At 37.6% G+C, this 23,392-nt stretch overlaps 1 protein-coding gene across 1 annotated transcript in view; it reads left to right on the forward strand.

Moving 5' to 3' along the window:
• The window catches only part of IPO5 (importin 5), a 45,207-nt gene extending 22,034 nt beyond the window's left edge, over positions 1–23,173 (forward strand). Inside the window, exons 10-26 of the mRNA XM_061996127.1 lie at positions 1,166–1,272; positions 3,567–3,691; positions 3,776–3,865; positions 3,958–4,131; positions 4,357–4,575; positions 5,787–5,870; positions 6,638–6,770; positions 6,871–6,992; positions 7,437–7,533; positions 8,028–8,200; positions 8,638–8,749; positions 9,337–9,392; positions 12,494–12,616; positions 14,095–14,314; positions 18,082–18,310; positions 20,037–20,178; positions 22,431–23,173. Of these exons, the coding sequence (XP_061852111.1) occupies positions 1,166–1,272; positions 3,567–3,691; positions 3,776–3,865; positions 3,958–4,131; positions 4,357–4,575; positions 5,787–5,870; positions 6,638–6,770; positions 6,871–6,992; positions 7,437–7,533; positions 8,028–8,200; positions 8,638–8,749; positions 9,337–9,392; positions 12,494–12,616; positions 14,095–14,314; positions 18,082–18,310; positions 20,037–20,178; positions 22,431–22,517 (2,293 nt within the window). The 3' untranslated portion in view covers positions 22,518–23,173. The remainder of the gene's footprint in view (positions 1–1,165; positions 1,273–3,566; positions 3,692–3,775; positions 3,866–3,957; positions 4,132–4,356; positions 4,576–5,786; positions 5,871–6,637; positions 6,771–6,870; positions 6,993–7,436; positions 7,534–8,027; positions 8,201–8,637; positions 8,750–9,336; positions 9,393–12,493; positions 12,617–14,094; positions 14,315–18,081; positions 18,311–20,036; positions 20,179–22,430) is intronic.
• The last annotated feature ends 219 nt before the right edge of the window (positions 23,174–23,392 follow it).

A 23,392-nucleotide genomic window follows, 5' to 3' on the forward strand; every position in this document is an offset into this window, starting at 1 on the left:
TTTACCTGGCAAAAACCTTGAAAACATTACAGGGAGCTGTGTGGTCATTTTTCTAAGATAGACTAGCTTTATTTCCTCAAACTGAATGTGTGAACTAATGGTGGGAAGAAAGAGCTCAAAGAATGTAATTTCAGACAAAAGCTGCCATTAACTTCAGTGAATCTGCTCCAATCTAAACCTGTGTTCCCATGCTTTATTGTCCTGCTGGTGGTGTCTTGTTTATTTGAATGTAACTAATCTGAGGAACATATACAATATTGTCAAAATTTTTCTGCAGACACCTTTGTCCACAGCATGTAAGTTTCTAGACTGTTGATAGTTTCTAATGAGACTTGAGGATTCAAGAGTAATAGTTTGAAGATCTCTATTTCTGTCTCAGCTGGCTGATACTTGACAGAAGGAGATTCATCCCCTTCTGAACCATTACTCAGCTTTTTCATCACCATGGGTATCCAGGATGGTCTGTAATAGCCTTATTTACAATGCTAGCCATACCCAGACTGTAACAGTAGTTATCTATGTCCTGAAAACTTTCTCGACTTTTCTGCAGGAAATATTTTATCAGATGGAACAAGTAATTTTAAACAGATAATGTTTGGCTAATCTCAGTTCTGGTACAGGCTGAGTGTCACAAGTTCCTCACCTGGACTCGATGTTTTCTGTCTGAGTCTTTCTCTACATGAGAACATGCCACTAGAATGCCACTACAGCCATGCAAGGAAGGTCTCTTATGTGCCAAAGCTTGAATTCTACTGATTCATCTGATGCGTTGCTAGTCTGAACTGGCTTGTTTTCTCATGGAAAGAAGATGATGGCCAGTATTATTGCACTGTTCACTGCAGGTTTAGTTTTGGTTTTCTAGGTATGTGTAATTGTTGTGAAATTCAATCTTACACCTTCAGTGCTAGTATGACCCAAGTTTCTTTAATATTAGACTTAATCAGTGAGCTACAGATAATAAAAGTTTAGGTGGAGGGTGAATAATCACTTTTGACTGATGTGCGTGCTTTTAGGCTTGGTATGTTTTATATACTTAGGGAGACTGATGTGTATTCAGGTGACACAAGTCTGAAGAATAGAACTGCAGAAAAGGACACTTCTGTGCCCTGTTGGACTATTTTATTGTAAATACCAAACCACTGATATTTCTGTAACTGATATTTAGCAATGCAGTTGCTGGTGAGAGTGCGCTGGACAGGATGGCATGTGGCCTTGGAGGAAAACTTGTTTTACCAATGATTAAAGAACATATTATGCAAATGCTTCAGAATCGTAAGTAACTGAGTTTTGGGGGTTTTTTAAATTTTATCCTTGTCATGAACTTTGGTACCTCTTCAGTGTTCATGTTTAGCTTCTTCATGTTTTTATATGTTTCCACATTTAACATCAGTTTATACCTTTTCTTAGACTCTGATTTATTAAACTTACATACAATGCACTACACTTCTGGAGCAAGGACAGCTGAGCAGAGATATTAAAATCAAGAACAGTACCATTTTTTTAAAAAGTCCCTCCAAATTAAACAAGGGAAAACTTTTTTTTTTTCCCCTTACAATATTCTTTCTAAATCCCTATACAGTGCTTCACAGTACCATAAGTGTACCTAAACTGCTGCCTGGTATTCTGTAGCTCACGTTTTTTTGCTGCTTGATAAGTCATTGATTTAAGTGAAATTTTAATATATTGTAGCTCACAGAAGAAAACTCAGAGGTCTTTTTTCCTCTGTAATTTGATGGACCAAAATTCCAGAAGTCTGTGGTAGGCTGTCTGTCTTTTAGTATGCTGATTTTAATATTTGTTTCATGAGGTTGTTCCATATATTCTTATCAGTTGCTTTGTGTGCTTCTTTTCCTCTTAAAATACTTGTAATGCTTGCTTAGGCAATCATCAAAAAATGTTGTGCATTTGTTGCATGTGCTTTCACTTTGTGCTTTGAGCCTTTGAAGCAAAAGATAATGCAGAAGTTCTGGATACTTTTCCTACCTTTGTTATTTAAAATACAGTCCAAAAAAGACTATTACTATATTAGATATGGAACAATAGGCTATTGAAGGTACCAGCTGCAGAGTGTAAATACTTAAAAAGTGTTTGGAATTAAGGTTTTTTTGTAAAGAAAGTTTTATGGAAACTTAAAATAGCTTCAAATGTTAACAGCATCAAGGCTAAAAAAAGCCTAATTTTGTAGTGTGAGGCTCATGGCTTTAAGACATGACTACTGTGAAGGGCAAAAGTCATGTAGTTGATGCCTGATGCTTTGTTTCTGATGGGTCAGAGCTTTCCAGTACCATTAGTACTCTTTGGAAAAGGGAAATGCAATAGATATTAATTGATTCAAAGACTTTCACTGGTAAACAGTTTGGAGGAAAATTGAAGACATTTAAATTAAAATATCAAGACTTGCAGAAGTCAGACTCTGTCTTCTCCTATCCTCAGCACTTTTCTCACAAATATTTTTTAAAATAATAATTTAGAACTTCTGGGTTTGCATTGGGTAGCCAGGTGGTCCAAACATGATTGCCTTTCATTTTGCAGTATCGTTAATTTCAAGTACGAAACACTTGTGCTAATAGTAATACAGTGAGAGTAACAAGAGGTATGTGCTTAACTAGGAACATCCACTGAACCTTAATAGTGCAAAATTAACTGCTTCTTCACTGTACCTTCTGTCAAGAGGATATTTCATCTCATCCTGATAAAACAGAAGCTTGAGTGTCAGGATTCCAGTGGCCTGATCTGTGTTTCAGGACTTTGAAGTCATTACTAGCAATAATGAAAACTTGCATTATTTTGGGAAAGAAGTTCTGTTATGTGTCTTTCCCACAGGTCATTTGACGAACCTGCTTGTTCTTCTGCACTTCTGTAATCCTCATGGTTTTCTAGCACAGAAAAAAGATTTTGTAAAAAAAAAAAAGAAAATAAATTGGAATTTCTCATAAGTTTCCCTTGCTTACAGAAGGAGGAGAGGGACATGAAAGATCCATTTTAACAATACTCACTAGTCTGAGAATAGGCTAATTGGATTTGGAGGCAGGGAAAGCCTTATGTGCCTAAATGGAATGTTACTGTTCTTAAGCAGTCTTGGTGAGACACATGAAAAGTTTAGTCCTGATGATTTATTTGGTTTAAGTATGATGTGCTTCACTAGACCTTTTTCCCCTCCTGACATAAAGAGGAAGGTATAGGCTGTTATGATACCATTAACAAAAAAAAAAGCCAGGGGATAGGGGAAAAAACACTACTGGCCTGATGTTTCCCTGGTTAAATCGTTTAACTAAAATACAGTCCCAGGTGTTACGACTATTGTAGGTACTTGTATCAGCAGTTAAGCATTCTTTTTTCTACACCTGGATTTGGCCTGGATTCATAACTCGATTCTTTTAAATTTCTTTTTGTGATGCTCTGGAAGAGAAGAAGTGAAAAGTATTTAACAAATCAAGTAAATGCATGGATATCCCTTCTCTCTCCTATTCTTCCCTTCTTCCTCCTTTGCCCCCCAAAAGGTGATTTGTAGCGGTTTTTTTTGGATCCCAAAGGAATAACGCATTTTCATTTTTACCCTTCTGTAGCTGATTGGAAATACAGGCACGCTGGCTTGATGGCACTCTCAGCCATTGGAGAAGGTTGCCACCAACAGATGGAGGGAATTTTAAATGAGATAGTTAATTTCGTTTTACTATTTCTTCAGGATCCTGTGAGTATAATTAATTCTTTTTAAGTACTTCTATTTCTGCTGTCGTGACTACTTGATGGTGATGCAAGGGAAATACTCTTTCAGCATCCAAGAGTAAGATACGCCGCCTGTAATGCGATTGGACAAATGGCAACTGACTTCGCACCTGGTTTTCAAAAGAAATTTCATGAGAAGGCAAGTAGTAGAGTAGTAAAAAGAAAAAAAGGAGATAAAACTATATCCCCTTTAGAAATTTGTTCTTCTGAAAAGAAACATTTCTCTTTCAGGTGATAACAGCTCTTCTGCAAACCATGGAGGATCAAGGCAACCAGCGTGTTCAAGCCCATGCAGCTGCAGCACTTGTAAACTTCACTGAAGATTGTCTCAAATCACTGCTTGTTCCGTACTTGGATAATCTAGTGAAGCATCTTCATTCCACTATGGTGATAAAATTACAAGAGGTATAATAATACTGAACAAATTGTTTCATGGAGGACAACCTTGTAATATACGCAGAATAAGTATAGCTCAACTGAGACTTCTGAAATAAACCAGTATAAATATCTGGTGTTAGTCTAAACTGACAACAATTAACATACATACAAGAGGAGATTTTTACATTTGCCACGCTTTTAAGTAAAATGTGTGCTTTAGAAATATAACACTTTATTCTTCCTCTTTCCAAGCTGATACAGAAAGGCACTAAGCTGGTTTTGGAGCAAGTTGTGACTTCAATTGCATCAGTAGCAGACACAGCCGAGGAGAAGTTTGTTCCTTACTATGATTTATTTATGCCTTCATTAAAACATATTGTTGAAAACGCCGTTCAGAAGGAGTTAAGACTTTTGCGAGGAAAGACTATTGAATGCATCAGCTTAATTGGCCTTGCCGTTGGTAAGGAAAAGGTAAGCTTACATCTTATTTGAAAGTTTAGATACATTTTTAGATGCTTTTGGGTTTCTTTCAGGTTTTTTAGTGTTAACGCTGAGTTATTATATTCACTTGTTACACAAACAGCTAGGTTGTTGCTGATCTCTATGCTTATGTTCCTGTTTTCTTTTCTGAGGTAACTGTCTTGCTATTTAGATTCACAGTAGAATCTTACAAAAATATGACAGCTGAAATTATTCTTGTCATGCTGAACCAAGCTGAAAGCAGACATTTTTCTTCATTTGGTTTAGGTTTTTTTTGCATGAAGAGTAGTACTGGCACCTCTCATTTAGGCAGTGTCAGAATGGCAGGTAAAATATAGGTAGTTTAAAGGAAACTCAACATAGTTTTTCTATGCAGGATGTCTGAAAAAGTTTACATGTGCATGTAATTGAGCTTGAAGTACTTGTCTGTCATGAGGCTTGTTGTGTTTGGCAGGGCTTTGGATTTTTATGATAAGTTGGTTAAAATATGTCTCTGTAAAAGTACAGAGAAGCATATGTGAAGGACTATATAATAGTCTTAAGTGATGTTCTGATAGTGAGTTTGCATTACAGTTTACAGATTTTCATTTTATTGACTGAAGAATACAGAAATTCGTGTTTCAAAGTAAAATAATGTGATGTGCACAGTCCAAAAATACTAATAGTCCCCTGCAAAATTACCAGCCCTTTACTTTCATTTAGGACTACCAGTTAACTTACTACTCATGCAACTAAGTTTTAAATAAATGTTAAATGTAACCAATGTTCAATAAGTTATTTTTGGAGGACTACTGGGAATATGGGGAGTGAAAAGTGGGTAGATGTAACGTCATTGGGGCATCTGATGTGACCTAAAATGCCCAGGAGTAAGTAGTTCATACTGTCAGCTTTCGTCCCAGTTCCGTAAAGTAGTCCAAATTGTAAGGAGGATGTCTGGGAAAGTAATTGAGAGATATTTTTTTGTGTTAGTGTTTATTTATGTACTGCTTTATTTGAATAGTCCTTTGTTTTCAAGTATATGAACAGAGGTACAGTGAAGCTTGAGACAAGAATGACTTGGTGATGCTTCCAGAAAAAGAGCTTGTGGTTTCACTTTTATCCACATTTTAGTCTATTTTGAGCTTTAGTTTATGAGTATTTAAGTCTTTGTAAAATACCCTTTTATTTTGCCTTTAAAAAATGTAGTTGTTTCCTATGTCTAGTTTATGCAGGATGCATCAGATGTAATGCAACTTTTACTGAAGACACAGACAGATGTCAGTGATCTAGAAGATGATGATCCACAGGTATGTTAAAATTGTCTTTATAGTGCATAGCTTGTTGGGTAGTATTTAAAGCGTTCTTTGTACATGTGCTATTTCTGCCCTACCCCGCCAGGTAATTACATTTTCAGACTAATTGTTTAGCGTGTCTTAGAAAGATTTCCCTCAGATGCCTTAGAACTTTTCACCGAAAGTCTGTTTAGGAAATGAGGCTTCCAGGACCTACATTTGCTGAAGAAATTGTGGCATACAGATAATCATTCCTGTCTATTAGTAACTGCTTTGGTTGGTATTGTATGACCTGTTTCCTTGCTGTCACCATCTTATAAATAGATCAACAAGACCTGTTAGGCAGCTGTTTTAATGAGTGGAGAGTTATTTTGATTTGTGCATCTGAAAACAAATACTCTTCTACTGCTATTTTCAGGAATGTGGTTCAGTAGCATCATTTAAATTCAGGAAATAAAATTTCTCCTTTCAGAGAGATTTACTTTTCAAGATTGCAGTACAGGTACATCTTCTACTGCCAAATTTGTACATGTATAGCAACTTTGATCATAGGTACTGTCAATGCATTCTTGCAAGTAAAGACGTGGAACAGATCTTTTGAAGATGCATTTTTACATGGATTGCATATTGGATGATTTCTCTTTGAAATAAGTTTTATATACTGCTGACAAATTCTTTTTAAAAGCCCTATTGCATAATGTGCTTCCTTTATGCTTTCCTTTTAAGTATGCATTAAAATAAAATGTAGGACATGAAAATTCTGAGTCTCTTCTCTTTTATAGATTTCTTACATGATTTCAGCATGGGCCAGGATGTGTAAAATTCTTGGTAAGGAGTTTCAGCAGTACCTTCCTGTTGTCATGGGACCTTTAATGAAGACTGCATCGATTAAACCTGAAGTAGCTCTTCTAGACAGTAGGTTTAAGATAATATTTTTCTGGGAAAGATTACTGACATAAGTGATTTTGTGATACCTGTAGATTTACTGGGGTTTTTTTTCCCCTTTGTATAACAGCACAGGATATGGAGAATATGAGTGATGATGATGGTTGGGAATTTGTAAATCTAGGAGATCAGCAAAGTTTTGGAATTAAAACAGCAGGCCTTGAAGAAAAAGCAACTGCATGCCAGATGCTGGTGAGTAAAATGGCAGTTTTGGTGATTTATGTATTGCTAACAACCAAGTCTGAAGCCAAAATCTGTAATGAAAATATTCTTTGTAGTATCAAATGAATGTCTGAAATTTGTACTTCGAACACTTCATTGTGTGTGGCTTACTTGATAAAAAAAATAGTTTCTTTAGAGTTTCAATTTTTAAGATGAATATTTAGTTTTCCTTAGCAAAACTTGTAAGCAGTTGGAGGTGTGTTAGTAGTTCCTTTTTGCAAATATTGATGCTCCTGAATTTATGAGACCTCATGCTGCTATCAGTGTTTCTTAAAATACCCAGGGCAGGGGATAGGTCAAAACACATTTTTAGAAGCTTAAACTTTTAACAGTCTTTCTTACCATTAAATAGTTGAAAAATATTGGTAAAATTATTTTCTCTCAAAGGTGGCATTTCTATGCTTTGCATTTCAGGTTTGCTATGCAAAAGAACTAAAAGAAGGATTTGTGGAATACACAGAGCAAGTTGTAAAGCTGATGGTTCCTTTGTTGAAGTTCTATTTCCATGATGATATCCTGTTAATGAAATCTACTGTGAAAGTGGAAACTTTAGTTTGGAAGAGTCAAAGTCGTGCTTACTGTCTTGCTAAATGAAGGTGTTAATGGTTAAATATTCTTTTACTTTACAGCAGAAGTTGTTTCTCAGAATGTTGTTTTACATGCTATTTTTGGCAATGTATCCTAATTTTCTCCCTAGTCTCTTTATAAATAAGTATGTCTATTAATGTTAAAAGCAAGCAGTAGAGAAAGTACTGTTTATGCCAGCAAAGTGAAGGAGAACGTGAATAGTTTTCTGGCATGTCCTAAAACTAGTTTGAAACAACTTCCAAATAGCAAACAGTTTAATTTTCATTTGATTTTATCCTGTATCTAAGAAACTAAATGCACTGGACTTGAATTAAAAATCAGTTTCACATAGAAGACTAATAGAACTTAAGCACTCATCATACCAATGTTAAGCACTTTATCCTGGCCTTGATTGTTTTATTTCCTTAATATTGAAACGCGTTCGAGTGGCAGCAGCAGAGTCAATGCCTCTCCTTCTTGAATGTGCAAGAGTTCGTGGGCCAGAGTACCTTACACAGATGTGGCACTTCATGTGTGACGCACTCATCAAAGCCATTGGGACAGAACCAGATTCAGATGTTCTCTCAGAAATCATGCATTCTTTTGCAAAGGTAACTTTCCTCCTTACACATTTGTGGTCTTTGTAGTTTTGTTTTTAGAGTAAGAAAGGACTTGTGTGTGTTTATTTCAGTGGCTAAGAGAAATATAAGGCTTCCTCTACATGAAGTTTAGTTTGACTATAAATATTATTATAGCTGAATGAAAAACTTGATTGTACTTTTTTTGCAAGAATCAAAACACCAAAGTGTTAACCTCAAATCATTACCAGATTTGTTCAGTTTAACTGCGAACCACTGAAGTTAATGTGCATAAAATGTATAGTGGTACTATGACTTGTATAATTTGTGCATTGATTATGCTGTAAATGTTCATCAATTTTATTTCTATCAGTGACCACATAAAGCATGAATTCGTATAATATTTTCTGCTTATATTTCATGGAGATTGCTCATTTAACTTAAAGCTGAAAAACTGTTCCTTTCACCAGTGCATTGAGGTAATGGGAGATGGATGCCTTAACAACGAACACTTTGAAGAACTTGGAGGAATATTGAAAGGAAAACTAGAAGAGCACTTTAAAAATCAAGAATTAAGACAGGGTAAGTTAACACAAATTCCTGTTTATGTGTGATACCGACTTTTCTTTAAAACAGACTTCTTAATTTCTGAACACAAAAAAGGAAGATCAGTCTAGATCTCTTGAATTTTCATATTTCTGTAAGGTAATTGGGCTTTAAAACAAGAGAATCTCAGTTATATTTGTAAGATCTGAGAGGATGAGAATGACATTTTCAGAAATACTGCAGTTTAATCAAAAGTTGATGGACTCAAAAACAGTGCACATGTCTGTAATGGTGTCATTTCTGTGGGTTTTTTAATCTGCTATCTTCAGCTTTCTTAATGCAACGATAGTTTCTTTTTTTATATGTACACTTTCTTTTGGGCAAACTGGTGTGTTTATTTCATGTACTTTTACACATTCTTAAAGTGAGCTATCTCATCATACTTGTTTCTCTGTGAAAGCTTTGTGAAGCTTCTTGAAACTTCTGCTTCTTGAAATTACTGTTGCATCTTCAGCTACTGGTCTCCTGTTCTCCAGACTTGTTCCTGCATAGTTTTTTATCTCTCACAGGCTTCTTTTGCTATTGTAGAAATGTAGTGATTTAGTATTTGTTTTTTAATGTAGTGAAAAGGCAAGATGAAGACTATGATGAACAAGTTGAAGAGTCATTACAAGATGAAGTAAGTTAATTTGGGGAGTTTTTCCACTCATAAAGCACTGGGATGGAAATACATTCCACAGATATGCTATGCTACTCAGTTAAAGCATAGTGCATCCTCAGAATTATTTCTTCCTGGTAGAATGTTCTGTTACCATATTCCTTCAAAACTTCTGGTAAGAAATGAGTCACACTCTGTGTGAATTAGAAAATACAAATGGTTTTCTTGTCTGGGATACTGCAGGAAGAAGTTTGGGATATAGCTCTTCATTTTCTTCATCGCCTCAAACAATTCTTAGATGACTTTATCACTGATGCAGCATTTGACAGCAGACTAGTCTAAGGCTTGGTCCTGCTGAATAGTTTTTTTTTCTTAGTGCCTTAGGACCTAGGTGGCCTTAGCCTTGAGCGTACTTCCAATACCCAGATTTCAGTATGTCAGATGAGGAGCCTGTCTCAAAAAGAATAGACTTAAAATAGTATCAAAAGTGAACAGTGGGATAAATAGCTGGTATCAGGTTTGCTTAAGAGAGAATACCAAAGTGACTATTTATGTACTAAGTACAGAGCTTGGCTTTTTAGTTCAAAGTGGGGGTGACTGTAGAAGAGACACAATAGTTATATTAAATCATTATTGTTATGGAGAGAGTAATAAAGAATAAGAAGTCACTGCTGCTGATAATATGAGACTTAAAAGATACTCAGTAAATGTAAAAACTAGGAATTTTTTTCCCCATTCAATGCAGATGTGAAGCTTGTGATGTTAAACTCATATAAACAAGCTTCCCAGTTCAACCTGTTTGCAGGCTACAGAATCTATCCTAACAGATCACATACCTATACATAATACTTTCTTAAATAACAGTTCACTTCTTGAGCCCCTTTCCTTTTGGAATATCAGACCACTATTCAAAAAGATAGATTTTTGGCACCAATGTACTATTTGTGATCAAAACATTACAAAACTTAAGTTCTGAGCCAAGAACCTTTTTCTGTGATTTTTCTCCCTTATTTACAGTGTTTACTCTTGATTCTTGTAGACAGTACATTTGGCAGTTTGGGGGTTTTATGTATCACTCTGTACTGATAATGAGAGAAAATATTAGGAAGCAGCAGTTTCAGAAAAGCTGAATCCATATTCCAACAGAGTTGCAAGGTGTTTTTAAAAGTGCTTTAATTTGTATTTTACTGTGCTGGATCTTTTTTAAAGACTGCAAGAAAGACTTGCCTGCATTACCCTGTGAAAGCAGGAATGAGACCAGAGTGTCACTTGCCATATGGACAGAATTTACATATGGTAATGAGTAATATTTGGATGTACACCTTTGGTCCCTGAATATGTTTATGTAGCCCTTACCTCAGTACAGCAGAAATAGAAAGGAGTGCAGAAGTCATGAAAGAGACAGTAGTTTGAGTTAAGATATCCAGATACAGCCTTAGCTTAGTCAATAACTGCTGATTTGATAAGAGGGGTAGAAGAAGGCATACGCTAAGCAAGTGTTACACTTTCCCCCTGAACATCTGTCAGCAGCTATTAGTAAACAGGCAGTACCAGGCCAGGTGGACCTTGTGATGTGCTGCAGCCATTCTCTACCTCTGTTTTCATTTGTGCATGTGTTCTGGAGTTATTGCTTGAATTATGTCTAGACAATGCAGAAGTTGTTCAATTATGGAGGATTTGAAGTTGTCTAATTAGCAAGTTGTGTGAAGTCACTTTTGCATAAGAAATACCTTGTGATGTCTCACTTGGGACAAGAAGCTAGCTGTATTCCATTTTTCTTGCTCGTTAAAGTATAAACTGATTAAGGGAACCATACCAAGTACAATGGAACTTGCTTTGAAACAAAGTTAAAGGATTTTCCCAAGTATGTCCAGGGAACAATTGTCACTTGCAGATATAACATGAATTGATAGCTGGATCTGAGTTAAGGATCTTTCACCAGTTTGATGCATTAATTGGGCAAGGTGAAAAACAAAATTAAGTGAGGCAGAGATGAATATTCCTTATATTTTTGCCCCAACCTTCAGTCACAAAGACATATCCAGTTATTTTTTTCAATAAAACTTGCTGCAGTATCTGTAAGGTACTGAGAAGGAAAATAGCCTTCTGTCTTCTGTAAAGGGAATCCATTGAAGCATTAAGTTTGCACAAGATAGTGTTCATCTTGGTAAAATTTTTCTGTCCCTGAAGCAAACCTTCAAGTCTTAGGCAATTGAGTACTAGCAATCAACTTAGATTTTTAAGAAGGTTAAAAGGAGGACCCTGTGAACTACTGACCAGTCAGTCTTGTTCTATGCATGGTAAGATGCTGAACCAGATTTTCTTGGAAGATGTATCAAGACAGATTTTCTTGGAAGCTGTATCAAGACATATGGAGAACAGGGAGGTTATTAGTGACAGGTGATGTGGCTTCACGAAGAGTGAATCATACCTGACTAATCTACTGTCTTCTGTGATTAAGTGATTGGGGACCTGTTGGAGCAGATCCAGAGGTGAGCCACTAAAAAGGTCAGAGAGCTGGAGCACCTCTCCCATGAAGAAAAGCTGAGACAGTTGGGATTGTTCAGCCTGGAGAACAGAAAGTTCCACTCCAGGGAGACCTTATTGTGGCCTTTCTATATATAAAGAGGGCTTCCATGAAAGATGGAGAGAGACTTTTTTTTTACCAGGGCCTGTAGTGATAGAACAAGGGGAAAAAGTTTCAGACAAGAAGAGGGAAAGTTTAGATTGAACGTAAAAAAGATTTATTTTTTTAATATGAGGATGGTGAGGCACTGGAATGGGTTGCTCAGAGAAGCTGGGTTGCCCCATCCCTGGTAGTGTTCAGGCTGGACAAGGCTTTCAGCAGCCTCGTGTAGTGGAAGGTGTCCCTGCCCATGGCAAGGAGGTTGAACTAAATGATCTTTCAAGGTCCCTCCTAACCCAATCCATTCAATCGTTATGTCATTCTGTGAGTAGACAAAGAATTGAAAAATAGTGGACTTAAAGTAACAGATAAGTTTTACAAAACCAAATCATTAAACAATCTTATTCCATTAATGTAGAAACCTTAACATTTCACATGACTTCCATTGTTTCTAAGTCTGTTAGACTTAATGTGTGTTGTATCCTTTTCCTATCAGGATGACAGTGACGTTTATATTTTGACTAAAGTGTCAGACATTTTGCACTCAATATTCAGCAGTTACAAAGAGAAGGTACTACCATGGTTTGAAAGACTACTTCCTCTAATTGTCAACCTAATTGTAAGTACCTGGCTTTCTTTTGATTTGACTTGTTTTTTTCTCTAATACGTTAACGTGACTTCCATGCTGGAATCTCAGAGAACTTGGTAGATAGAATATAGCAATTAGTATTTTCCAACATAGAGGCAGTTGAACGTTTATTCTGGATCAAGTGTGAAGTTGTTGCCCTATGCTTTTTGCACAGCTAGATTGCTGTGGTACTTCTAATTTCAGTGTTTCAAGACCCAGGATCATTGACACACAACTGTTTTGAGAATTTTCATTAAATCAAATTTGCATGGGAGTGTCTTCATGGATTTCAAGAAGTGGGTGAAATTAAGACTGAAATAGGTAATGGAAATAGGTACTGAATAGGACTGAAATAGGTAATTCCCCAGAAGGAAATATGTAATTCCTCAGAAGGCTGTGTGTTCAGCGGGATCTCGACCGGCCTGAGAGTTGGGCAGAGAGGAACTTCATGAGGTTCGATAGGGACAAGTGCAGAGTCCTGCATATGGGAAGGAACAACCCCATGCACAGGCTGGGGGTCGAACTGCTGAAGAGCAGCTCTGCAGAGAGAGACCTGGGAGTCCTGATTGATAATAAACTAACCGTAAGCCAGCAATGTGCCCTCGTGGGCAAGAAGCCAATGACATCCTGGGATGCATCAAGAAGAGTGTGGCCAGCAGGTCAAGGGAGGTTCTTCTCCCTCTCTACTCTGCCCTGGTGAGGCCTCATCTGGAGTCCTGTGTCCAGTTCTGGCCTCCTCAACTCCAGAGGGACAGGGAAGTGCTGGAGAGAGGCCAGTGCAGGGCCACCAAGGTGATCAGGGTATGGAACATCTTTCATATGAGGAAAGGCTGCAGGAACTGGGGCTGTTTAGTCTGGAGAAGAAGAGACTGAGGGGAGATCTTATTAACATTTATAAATATCTAAATGGTGGGTGTCAGGAGGTTGGGACATCTCTTTTTTTCTATAGTAGCTAGCAACAGGACAAGGGGTAACGGGATGAAGCTGGAACATAAAAAGTTCCACTTAAACATAAGACAAAACTATTTCACTGTTCAGGTGAGGGAGCCCTGGCACAGGCTGCCCAGAGGGGTTATGGAGTCTCCTTCCTTGGAGGTCTTCAAGACCCGCCTGGACACGTTCCTGTGTGACCTGATCCAGGTGACCCTGCCTCTGCAGGGGGGTTGGACTAGATGATCTCTAAAGGTCCCTTCCAACCCCTACCATTCTATGAGTGTGAAACAGAAGAATTTAGCCTAAAATCACTATTCATTTAATTAACTCAGTTATTCACCTGGATTTTGTCTTGTTTATGATATTGGTGCAAGTATCACTACAGAAAATTATGTGTTTGTACGATTAAATTTAATCCAGGAAGATTTTTAACAAAAATACTGTCTCACTGTTGTTACAATCATTCTGCTGATACAATGACTGTACAAAAATTATCAGTTACAAGGCAGCTTAAACATTACCTGCTTTTGATGCAGTGTCCACACAGGCCGTGGCCAGACAGGCAGTGGGGGCTATGCATTTTTGACGATATTGTAGAGCACTGCAGCCCCTCCTCGTTCAAGTACGCTGAATACTTCCTGGGGCCAATGCTACAGTCTATCTGTGACAACAGCCCTGAGGTCAGGCAAGCAGCTGCCTACGGCGTGGGCGTCATGGCACAGTTTGGTGGGGACAGCTACCGTCCTTTTTGCACAGGTACGTACATGTGTCTGAGAAACCGATTTGAATAATTTGTGGTTCAGGGGAGGAGTGGAACAACAATTAAAAATTACTCACCTTTTGGTTAATGAGGTCTCTTCGCTTTGACAGTGAAATAGATTGCCAGTATAACCTGTGGTGCAGACTGGTGGGGATTAATGAAGTAGCTGAATATCTTGGGCTTTTAATGATATTCTGCTCGGTAGCTTTTCTGTGACAGCGCTTGCTGTTTAGCAAACTCACATGCAAATGTTCATGTCGTAAAAAATAGCTTTGTGGTATGCACTTGTCTCAGTTGCTTTTTAATACTGCTGTCGTGGTTACACATTAATGTAAAACCTTTTGCATGTCTGGAAGAATTACGCAAGTGATCTATATTAAAGGGTGGCCTAGAGTACAACTAATGCATCTCTCTGCTTTCCCGTTACATAAAATGAAGGAGCCTGATTTCTGTGACTAAAAAATGAAATGGATATGATAATGCCTCTCAGAAACACTTTGCTTACTTTCTGAATGTTTTGAGTGTCTCTAAAATTTCTTCTGGAATTTAAAGAAGTGATTGCCTGCTGGCACTTTCTTGTCAGTCAACAAAGGTAATAGCATCTCTTATCAGAGTTTTAAAAAACTTCTGAAAGAAAATATTTATTCAGCTGTTTCAAGTATGTATTTCACAAGATTCTTGAACAAAAGCTGAATTTAATGATGTAAGAAAATATGAACCATGAGATAGGGATATATTAGGGCTTTAACACAAGTCTTGCCTACATCAGTATAGGTGGTAATTTTCACTGTTAGTGTAAACCTAACTGTCACATGATGATAATGAAGATGAGATATCTTTTTGAAGAAAAAAAGGGAGGGAAAACCTTGCAGTGAAACATTAAGAGCATTAAAATTTCTGTCTAGAAAAATATTTCTTAAAAGGATTTTTATTTTGATGAACTTTTCCATAAGGCTTTTATGACTTGGCCCAAGAATAGAGGAGTAGAAGCTGAGGCTAAGAGTTCTGATTTTGGAGTTTTCAGGGTGTTTAGCATCTGTTGAAGTCTAGTTTCAGTTTTCATTCATTAGACTCTACCTTGGCACACTTAAACTTTGTAATAACTTTTGATCTTTGTATTTGGACAAATAATCTTTGATTAAACCTAGGCATTTAGCATCTCCTGTAGTTGGATGTTTAGATAAAATAACCTTTTTACTTTAGAGCATACAGCTTATTAGCAGGCATCTCAAAAGTATTTTAAATTCTTTTGTATTTACATGAAAGACCTCTGTGATTTATTTTAATAGATGAAGATATAGTGTGGTTAGAAACAAAGTAAATCCGTAGCATGAGAAGCTTTCTACCCCATAGGTTTTATTCTCTTCCTTGAAAACATCATGTTTGTGAGCTTTCATTTATGATTTAAGTTCTTTACTGATTAATATATAGCATTGACATATTATTGAATTCCAGGTTTGTACAGTATGTAAAGATTCAGCACTACTTGGAAAAAACAGATGTATTCACAATTAGTTTTGTCAGTCAAAAAAATACAGGAATATATGGAGAACTTGTAAATTATATTAGGATGACAACATGACCACACATGACTACATTATGAAACAAAAAGGAATAGAAATAGAAAAGAGCAAAGAAATAAGATTGAAGAAAAAACTACAGCAAATCAAGTAACTTTCTAAATGGGGTTACAAGGTTACAATTTATGTGACCGTCAACATTGCTTCTATTTCTTATGTTAGTGGAAGAATAGAATCAACTGTTCTCTTATGAATCTTGTTTTATCAACTGTGTGTATTTTCTTCCTAAATCATATCAGTGGCTGTAACTTTGGATGGTGTGTGATGTCAGAGCAGTCAGTCCTTGGAAAACAAAAATGTTTATCATAAAAGATGGTCTTTCATAGTCAAAAGGGTGTTTTTAGGGATGGTCTAACACACTATGTGAAAATAGATCTGATTTCTGGACAAGAAAACTTGCCTGTTGAGCTGTAGGGAGGTGACTGTGCTCATTCATTTTAATGCCTTCCTAAGTTTTACAGCTGCAAGGTCACACATAGCTGCAGAGTTGTCATTAGTACAAAGGAGTGTGAAGAAACACAAATGAGATTTAGCTTCGGCAGTCGTGAAAACTTGAAGTATAAAATGCAGACTCAGTTTGCCTAGATGTTGTTGACTTCTATGAAACAGGTTCTGCTTTGCAGCATCATTATCCTGCGTTTGACACACAAGCTAGTGAGTCTGCTGACCAATGTTTCCGCAGTTCTGTAATGTTTATCAGCTCCATAAAAGTATCCTCGGCTTGCTTAGGGTTAGTAATATTTTTCCATAGCTACTAAGTTCTTAATCTAATTCAGTGAAGTTAATATAGCAAGTGTCATTGTGTATTCAACTGTGAAGCTGCTACTTACACATCAAAATGAGATAATGTGAGGTCTCGCTCTTCCTCAGTAGTTGGAGTCATTTTGAAGTGTACTTTCTGCACAATTGGGCAGCCTGTTTTCTGTGCTGATACAGAATTTCAGTTTTAATGTTATATTTTTTGCAGAACATAAAGGCAGCTGTTCCTGCATATATGTAGGTTGCTCTGTAGTCTGCATGGACATTAGTAACTGAAAACGTGACATTAACGTGCAGTTAGAAGTGCACATGTGGTTACTCACGTGACTGTTAAAAAAAACCCATAGTTGCTGTTAAGTTGGCAAGAAAATTGGCATTTTTCCTTGATGTTTGACTTTTACAATCTAAGCTGTGCCTGGTGGGTTCACCAGATGAGATTACTCCTGTAAGTTTTACCTTGTGCACCTTTCTACTGATGGAAGGTGCAAATGGGTACGTACATATCTTTATACATGCACATGGGCAATAGATGTACAGCAGACATACACTGTAGACGTCTGCTACAGTCCAAATTAATGTAAATGGTACTTTTCATCATCCCATGCTTATAGAACCTGTTAGATTGAAAAGATAATGCTTGATATTGATGTTCTTACTGTAAATTATAGTGTCTTCTATATTCATGGAATTATTACAATTGGAAAAGACCTTTAAGATCATTGAATCCAACTGCTAACCTCACACTGCCAGGCCCATCACTAAACTAAACCATATCCCTCATCTGTGTGTCTTTTAAATATCTCTAGGGATGATGACTTCACCATCACCCAGGGCAGCCCGTTCCAATGCTTAATAACCCTCTCAGTGAAAAAGTTTTTCCTAATGTCCAATCTAAACTCCCCCTGGTGCAACTTGAACCCATTTCCTCTTGTCCTTTCATTCATTGCTGGAGAGGTGAATCCTCACCTCACCACAACCCCTTTCAGGTAGTTGTAGAGAGTGATCCTTTTTCTCCAGACTAAACATCCCCAGCTCCCTTAGCCACTCCTTGTCAGACTTCTTCAGACCCTTCACCAGCTTCAGTGCCTATCTCTGGACATGCTCCAAAATAATATAGACTGTGAAACTCAGCTGAGAAGGGAAGACTTTTTCTTTTTTCTTCTGAACTTACAGAATAAAGCCAAATTTTGTCAGTGGTGGTTTTCTTGTATTTCCTTCCATAGCTTTATCTATCTGTTTGGTTTTCACATGACAATTATTGAGCAGTAAAGAACCTAGAAGTAGCAGGGCATTGAGGTGACTGGGTTTTGGTGCTTTGGCCTCAAAAAAGTCCTATTTTTACTACAGTCTTACATAGAATTTGTGATGTTAAAATATAACTTGATTATGCATTGAACTTTATTCTTGTCTTGCTTAACAATTAGAGGCGCTTCCATTGCTGGTCAGAGTCATTCAGTCACCAGATGCCAAAACCAAAGAGAATGTCAATGCAACAGAGAACTGCATTTCAGCTGTAGGAAAGATCATGAAGTTCAAGCCTGACTGTGTAAATGTTGAAGAAGTCCTGCCACACTGGTTATCATGGCTTCCACTTCATGAAGATAAAGAAGAAGCTGTTCATACTTTCAATTATCTCTGTGACTTAATTGAGAGGTAAGGCAAAGTTTGGACATTAATGCAGAAAGCAAGCCTGTTTGCAGGTTCTTTCCTTGCATTCATTTTCCTAAATTCAGAAACTGCCAGGTTAATCTGCATATGTGTTAGAGTAGCTAGTTCGGAATGTCAGAACTGGGGCTTCAATAGGTTTATTGCTGATTGGTTGGAATTTTTTTAACACTCAGTATTCTCGTCCTAACTAATGTCTGTATGGCCTGAAAAAAGTCCCTGGCTACTTTATATGTACATAATGGGAAAGGATCAACTGGAAATTTCTACAGAAAATTTGGGGAAAATTTTTTATACTCTGCTTTATATCAGCATTACTCAAGAGCAGCCTCTCTTCATAACCTTCTAAAGTAGCTTTGCACCTTTTTGCTTTCCAAAAATCTGAATATATACAAAACGAGGTATGAAGTAGAGAAATGATACAGATAAGTTCATGATATAGTGCCATCTCTTTTAATAAGTTCATAGTAACAATTTCAGTTATGACTGAAAGCATCTTGTCCCACAGCTTGTTCTTTAGATTTGTGCTCCTTCACATATTTCAATGGAGGACAAAAGATAATTTTTCTAGTGTGGGTGCAAGTTGCACTTCATAATTGAGTAGAAGAATGTACAACCTACCTCATCTTGCTGGCTACACTGTTTCTGATACAGGCAAGGATGCCATTGGCCTTCTTGGCCATCTGGGCACACTGTTTGCTTTTGTTCAGCCAGCTGTCAATCAACACCCCCATCTCAGTTTCTTCTGGGCAGCTTTCCAGCCACTCTTGCCTAAGCTTGTAATGCTACATGGGGTTGTTGTGGCTCAAGTACAGGACCTGGCACTTGGCCTTATTGAACCTCATACAATTAGCCTCAGCCCATTGATCCAGCCTGTCCAGGTTCCTCCAAAGGGCCTTCCTGCCCTCAAGCAGATCAGACCACCCAATATGTGAATACCTTGTATCTCATGGTGCTTTATAAAGGCAAGGTCTCAAAATGGGTGGTGGCAACTGGGGTCCCTAGACTGTTAATAATCCAGTTGCATAGACACACTGTAGCAATATGGACACATATATAGAAATAAGGAATTGTAGCACTAGCACACTTCTGTACCCAGCTCTGTGCAGGTATCTGAGCCTTGCTACCTACTTCCCTGAAGTTCTGTCAGTCCTGCATTCACAGCCTCTGTCTTCCAGCAGTGGTAGGTGGCAGGACTGGAAGTAGGTCATGTTTTCCACCCAAATGTCTGGTTGCCACTACTCCCCTACTCTAACACTTGACTAGGAAAATAGAAGTAGAACTGCTTAACGGCAGTGTCAGAGCGGTGGTGGCGAGCTAAAGTCTACTGGTGCTCCTGATACCAGTGACAGCCTCCTCTCTCTTGCAGCACAGACAGAGGAATAAGCTCTTTTAGGCAGAGTGTTTCTGTCACACTATATACAATTTCATCTGCATGAAACTCAACCATTCTGTGAAGTTCAGAACTTCTTGATAAAAGTGCAGGCTGATTAAAGAATCAGCTGGTTAAATATTAATGAGGGGGAACATTCTGTCAGCAGGCAACAATGCTGTGCGTACTTAATCATCCAAGCGAAAGTTAGATGTAACTAAGCAGTTTTGGACTAAGATTTCAAATTCACTCACCTTATAACAACTATATAAAATGCTTACATTAGTTATTTTTTCTAGGTAAACACTAATTTATTTGTAATCTGTGTTTTGATTGTAACAGCAACAACCCAGTTGTCCTTGGTCCCAACAACTCTAACCTTCCCAGAATATTTGGTATAATTGCGGATGGTGAAATTCATGAAGCCATTAAACACGAAGATCCATGTACCAAACGGTTGGCTAATGTTGTTCGCCAAGTTCAGGTAAAGGGATGCTTGCTTAGGTATATTAAGGGAACACTTGCAATCTAGAAGTAACCAAGCTGTTAAACCAATTTTGAAAGCTTTGTCTCCTTAGAGAATAATGCTTCAGCCAGTGGTCTTTGAGGTCCTTGGATATTTCTTGAACGTTTTAAAGTTTTTATCTCTTTTGATAAACTTCAGAAGCTTATTAATGTAAAAAAAAGCAAGTTGATACAGTTAGATGGTTAACATGCCAGCCAGTATTAGTTGTTGGGGTGGTTTTTTTCTGAGCCAGAAACGGAAGACTGGAGAGAAATCTGCCTGTCTTTGTATCAGTGCAGGACGTGATCCAACGCGTGGTTCCTGTAAGGGTCCCAAACACCCTGTGGTGACTTACTAATAGCAGAGGCTTGGTATCTTTGCTAGAGAAAGTGCAAACTACAAGTAGTTTTACTACTGCCCTCTTTAATCCAGTGCAAATATAGGCAGCTGTTCAGTGGTTCCCCTTGCATTGGGAAACTGCCTCATGGTTCACTTCCTTCACACTATAACAGGTGCGCACGGTGCTGTGTGATGGGGATGTCCCAACTTCTTAAGCTGCAACTCCACACTGTTGTACCTGAAATCACTTATAGGGCATACCTGATCTGATGCCAAGTGTTGGATATACTTGGCAGTTGCAGCACCTGGTAATAAAGCCGTGTGCCAGGCAAAGCATATAGATTATGAAAATGGGTAGAGGATTTGGAGCAGCAGACCTTCAATTATTGTCCATTCGACTTGGAGTGTTTTGGCAAAACTGAGGTTCCAGAATATTACTCAATTTTGCAAAGGACTCAGTCGGATGAATGTATCAGCCTGTAAAATCCATGATGTCTGGTAGAAAATGAATTGTTAAAACTCTGAAGTCATAAAAAGAATGAAACCAAAGTTTCAAAGCGGAAGTGGTGTAAGTGGCCGCTCTAGCCTCTGGCTGACAGATAGGAATCCTTGCTGTTGGTACTTTTAGTACGGGTGCAGAACTTTTATGTTCAGGTATGCCAATGCTTTTGTTCACTTGACCTTAAATGCTCATGGTTAGTTGATTTTTATTATTTTTAACAATACAATGGCACATACATATATAGATTAGTTTTGTATAGCAAAGTCTTGTTTGGGACAGGAATTTTGGGAGTATTAATAAGGAAGCAAGACTTCCACATTGGTTAAATGATTTACCTTCAGACTGTGGGGGGAAAGATCTTAAAAGTCATGATGGTTAAAAAAAAAAAAAAATCAGCATACTGTTATCAATCCTATCTCTCTTCAGCCATAGTACTTTGGCTTTAGTAAAGCAGTGTAAAAGTTTTATACTGTGGTAGGAATTTTAAAGGCTATGTAGTTGCTATCAGTCTGCCTGCTGCTGCTTCCCTGATTCCAGGGTTTTTATGAACTCTGTAAACTTTCTACCACCAGCATCTGACATGAGCAATGTTATGGTCGTAGTTAGAATTAAATATAAACATTTTTCCTCATACGTAGATATTCTCAAGCCAGAAATATTTTGGTGTAGATCATAATTGAAATGTGTATCAGAAATGCTGGAAAAGCACATTTAGTTCTGCAATATTCTGGAATACACAGAGTCTAAAATACCAAATAATTAAAACTAAAAACACAAACCCAAACTCAACTTGAGGACTTTGTTTTCAAATTCTTTTGAGTTCTGTGAGTCTTTTTTTTAAATGTGTGAGAAAAGGACATTTATGAGCTGAGCAGAAAAGCATATCTAATATAAATTAAAAGCATTTTTTAATTTACTTGAAGTACGCTGCTATCGCAGAAGCCAATCTACAGGCCTACAGCTAATCACCTGCAATTTGGGTTTTTTTACCTGTCCTGTACTTCTACAGTTAGCAGGGTGCCAGTTGCTTCCAGCTTCTATTGATAACTGAGTAAATACTTTTTTCCCCAACCTTTTTATAATTTTCAGCATTTTTTGGTACCACTAGAACCAACCCTTGCTGATGGTGGCTTTCAAAGCTCAAGTCCCAGCCAAGGGCTGTGTATACTGAGGGGCAGTAAAGTGGGGGTTTCCATTTACCCAGTTAGAGCCTCTCTAGTTGAACCTATGCAGGACCGTGGATAACTGAAGATTTCAGTTTGCTCTCTTTGAGATAGGTATTACAGGAATAAACCCAGTGAATACTGAGCTTTGCAAAGACATGAAAGTGTAATGTGTGCCTCACAAGCTTGCCAGCCTGCATAAAGACAACTTCTCATTTGTTTTCTAGACATCTGGAGGACTGTGGACAGAATGCATATCACAGCTCAATGCAGATCAACAGGCAGCCATACAGGAGCTCCTGAACTCTGCTTGAAGGGCCTTAATTATCATCTGCAAGAAAACTAACTCCAAATAAACGTTTACCCTATTGTTTAGGTTTCTTTTGTTTCTTTTTTGAGTAAAACCAGAACTGTAGTGCGTGTAGGCCATTCTTCTGCAACCTACGGGCAGTGGCAGCGGCAGCAGGAAGAAGCATTCTTTCAGGACGATGTTGAAATCGGTTTCTATCCCACAACACGGAAGAAGTTTCCTGTAAACCCTACAATAGCACTGAAGAGTATTTTTCTAACAGTATAAGCCATCCATACGATGGTGAAAGGGAAACAAGTTGAATTTTTCTCATTAGACATAATGAATTAAGAAACAGCTTTAAGATCTTCATCAGTAGATGTACGTTATAACAGATAAACGTTTCTCTACATCTAGTGTTAATTGTATTAATTGGAGTGTGAGTCTTTGTAGGGTAGAAAGCGTCCTTCTGCCCAACAAGTTAGTAGATCAAAAGATGAACAACTGAAGACAAACATAGAGCATGAAGACCTCATTGATCGCACTTTCCGATTCCCAAAAACAACTTGTACAGTGACTCAATGAGGAAAGCTGTTCAGCTTCCAGCCCTTGAATGTGAAGTCTCTTTGGCATGTCTGACAGTATCTCATTCACTCCTCAATAAATGACATTGAAACACAAGCAGCTTGTGTAGAAGTTCAGTGATGTGTGGTTCTTTTTCATTTCCCCTGTGAAAAGATGCAAGTGACAAACTTTTGTATTTGAAACTTTGTATATTGTTGCCTACTGCAGATTTTATGCATTTTTGTTTCTTGACTTTTTAACAAATTTTTCACCCAGGTATGTAGAATGGAAACTTAATGGCATTCCTTTTATGACAGTAAATTTACAGATCTTGAC

This window comes from Colius striatus, chromosome 1 (genome assembly GCF_028858725.1).
Source record: "Colius striatus isolate bColStr4 chromosome 1, bColStr4.1.hap1, whole genome shotgun sequence".
Lineage (NCBI taxonomy): Eukaryota > Metazoa > Chordata > Aves > Coliiformes > Coliidae > Colius > Colius striatus.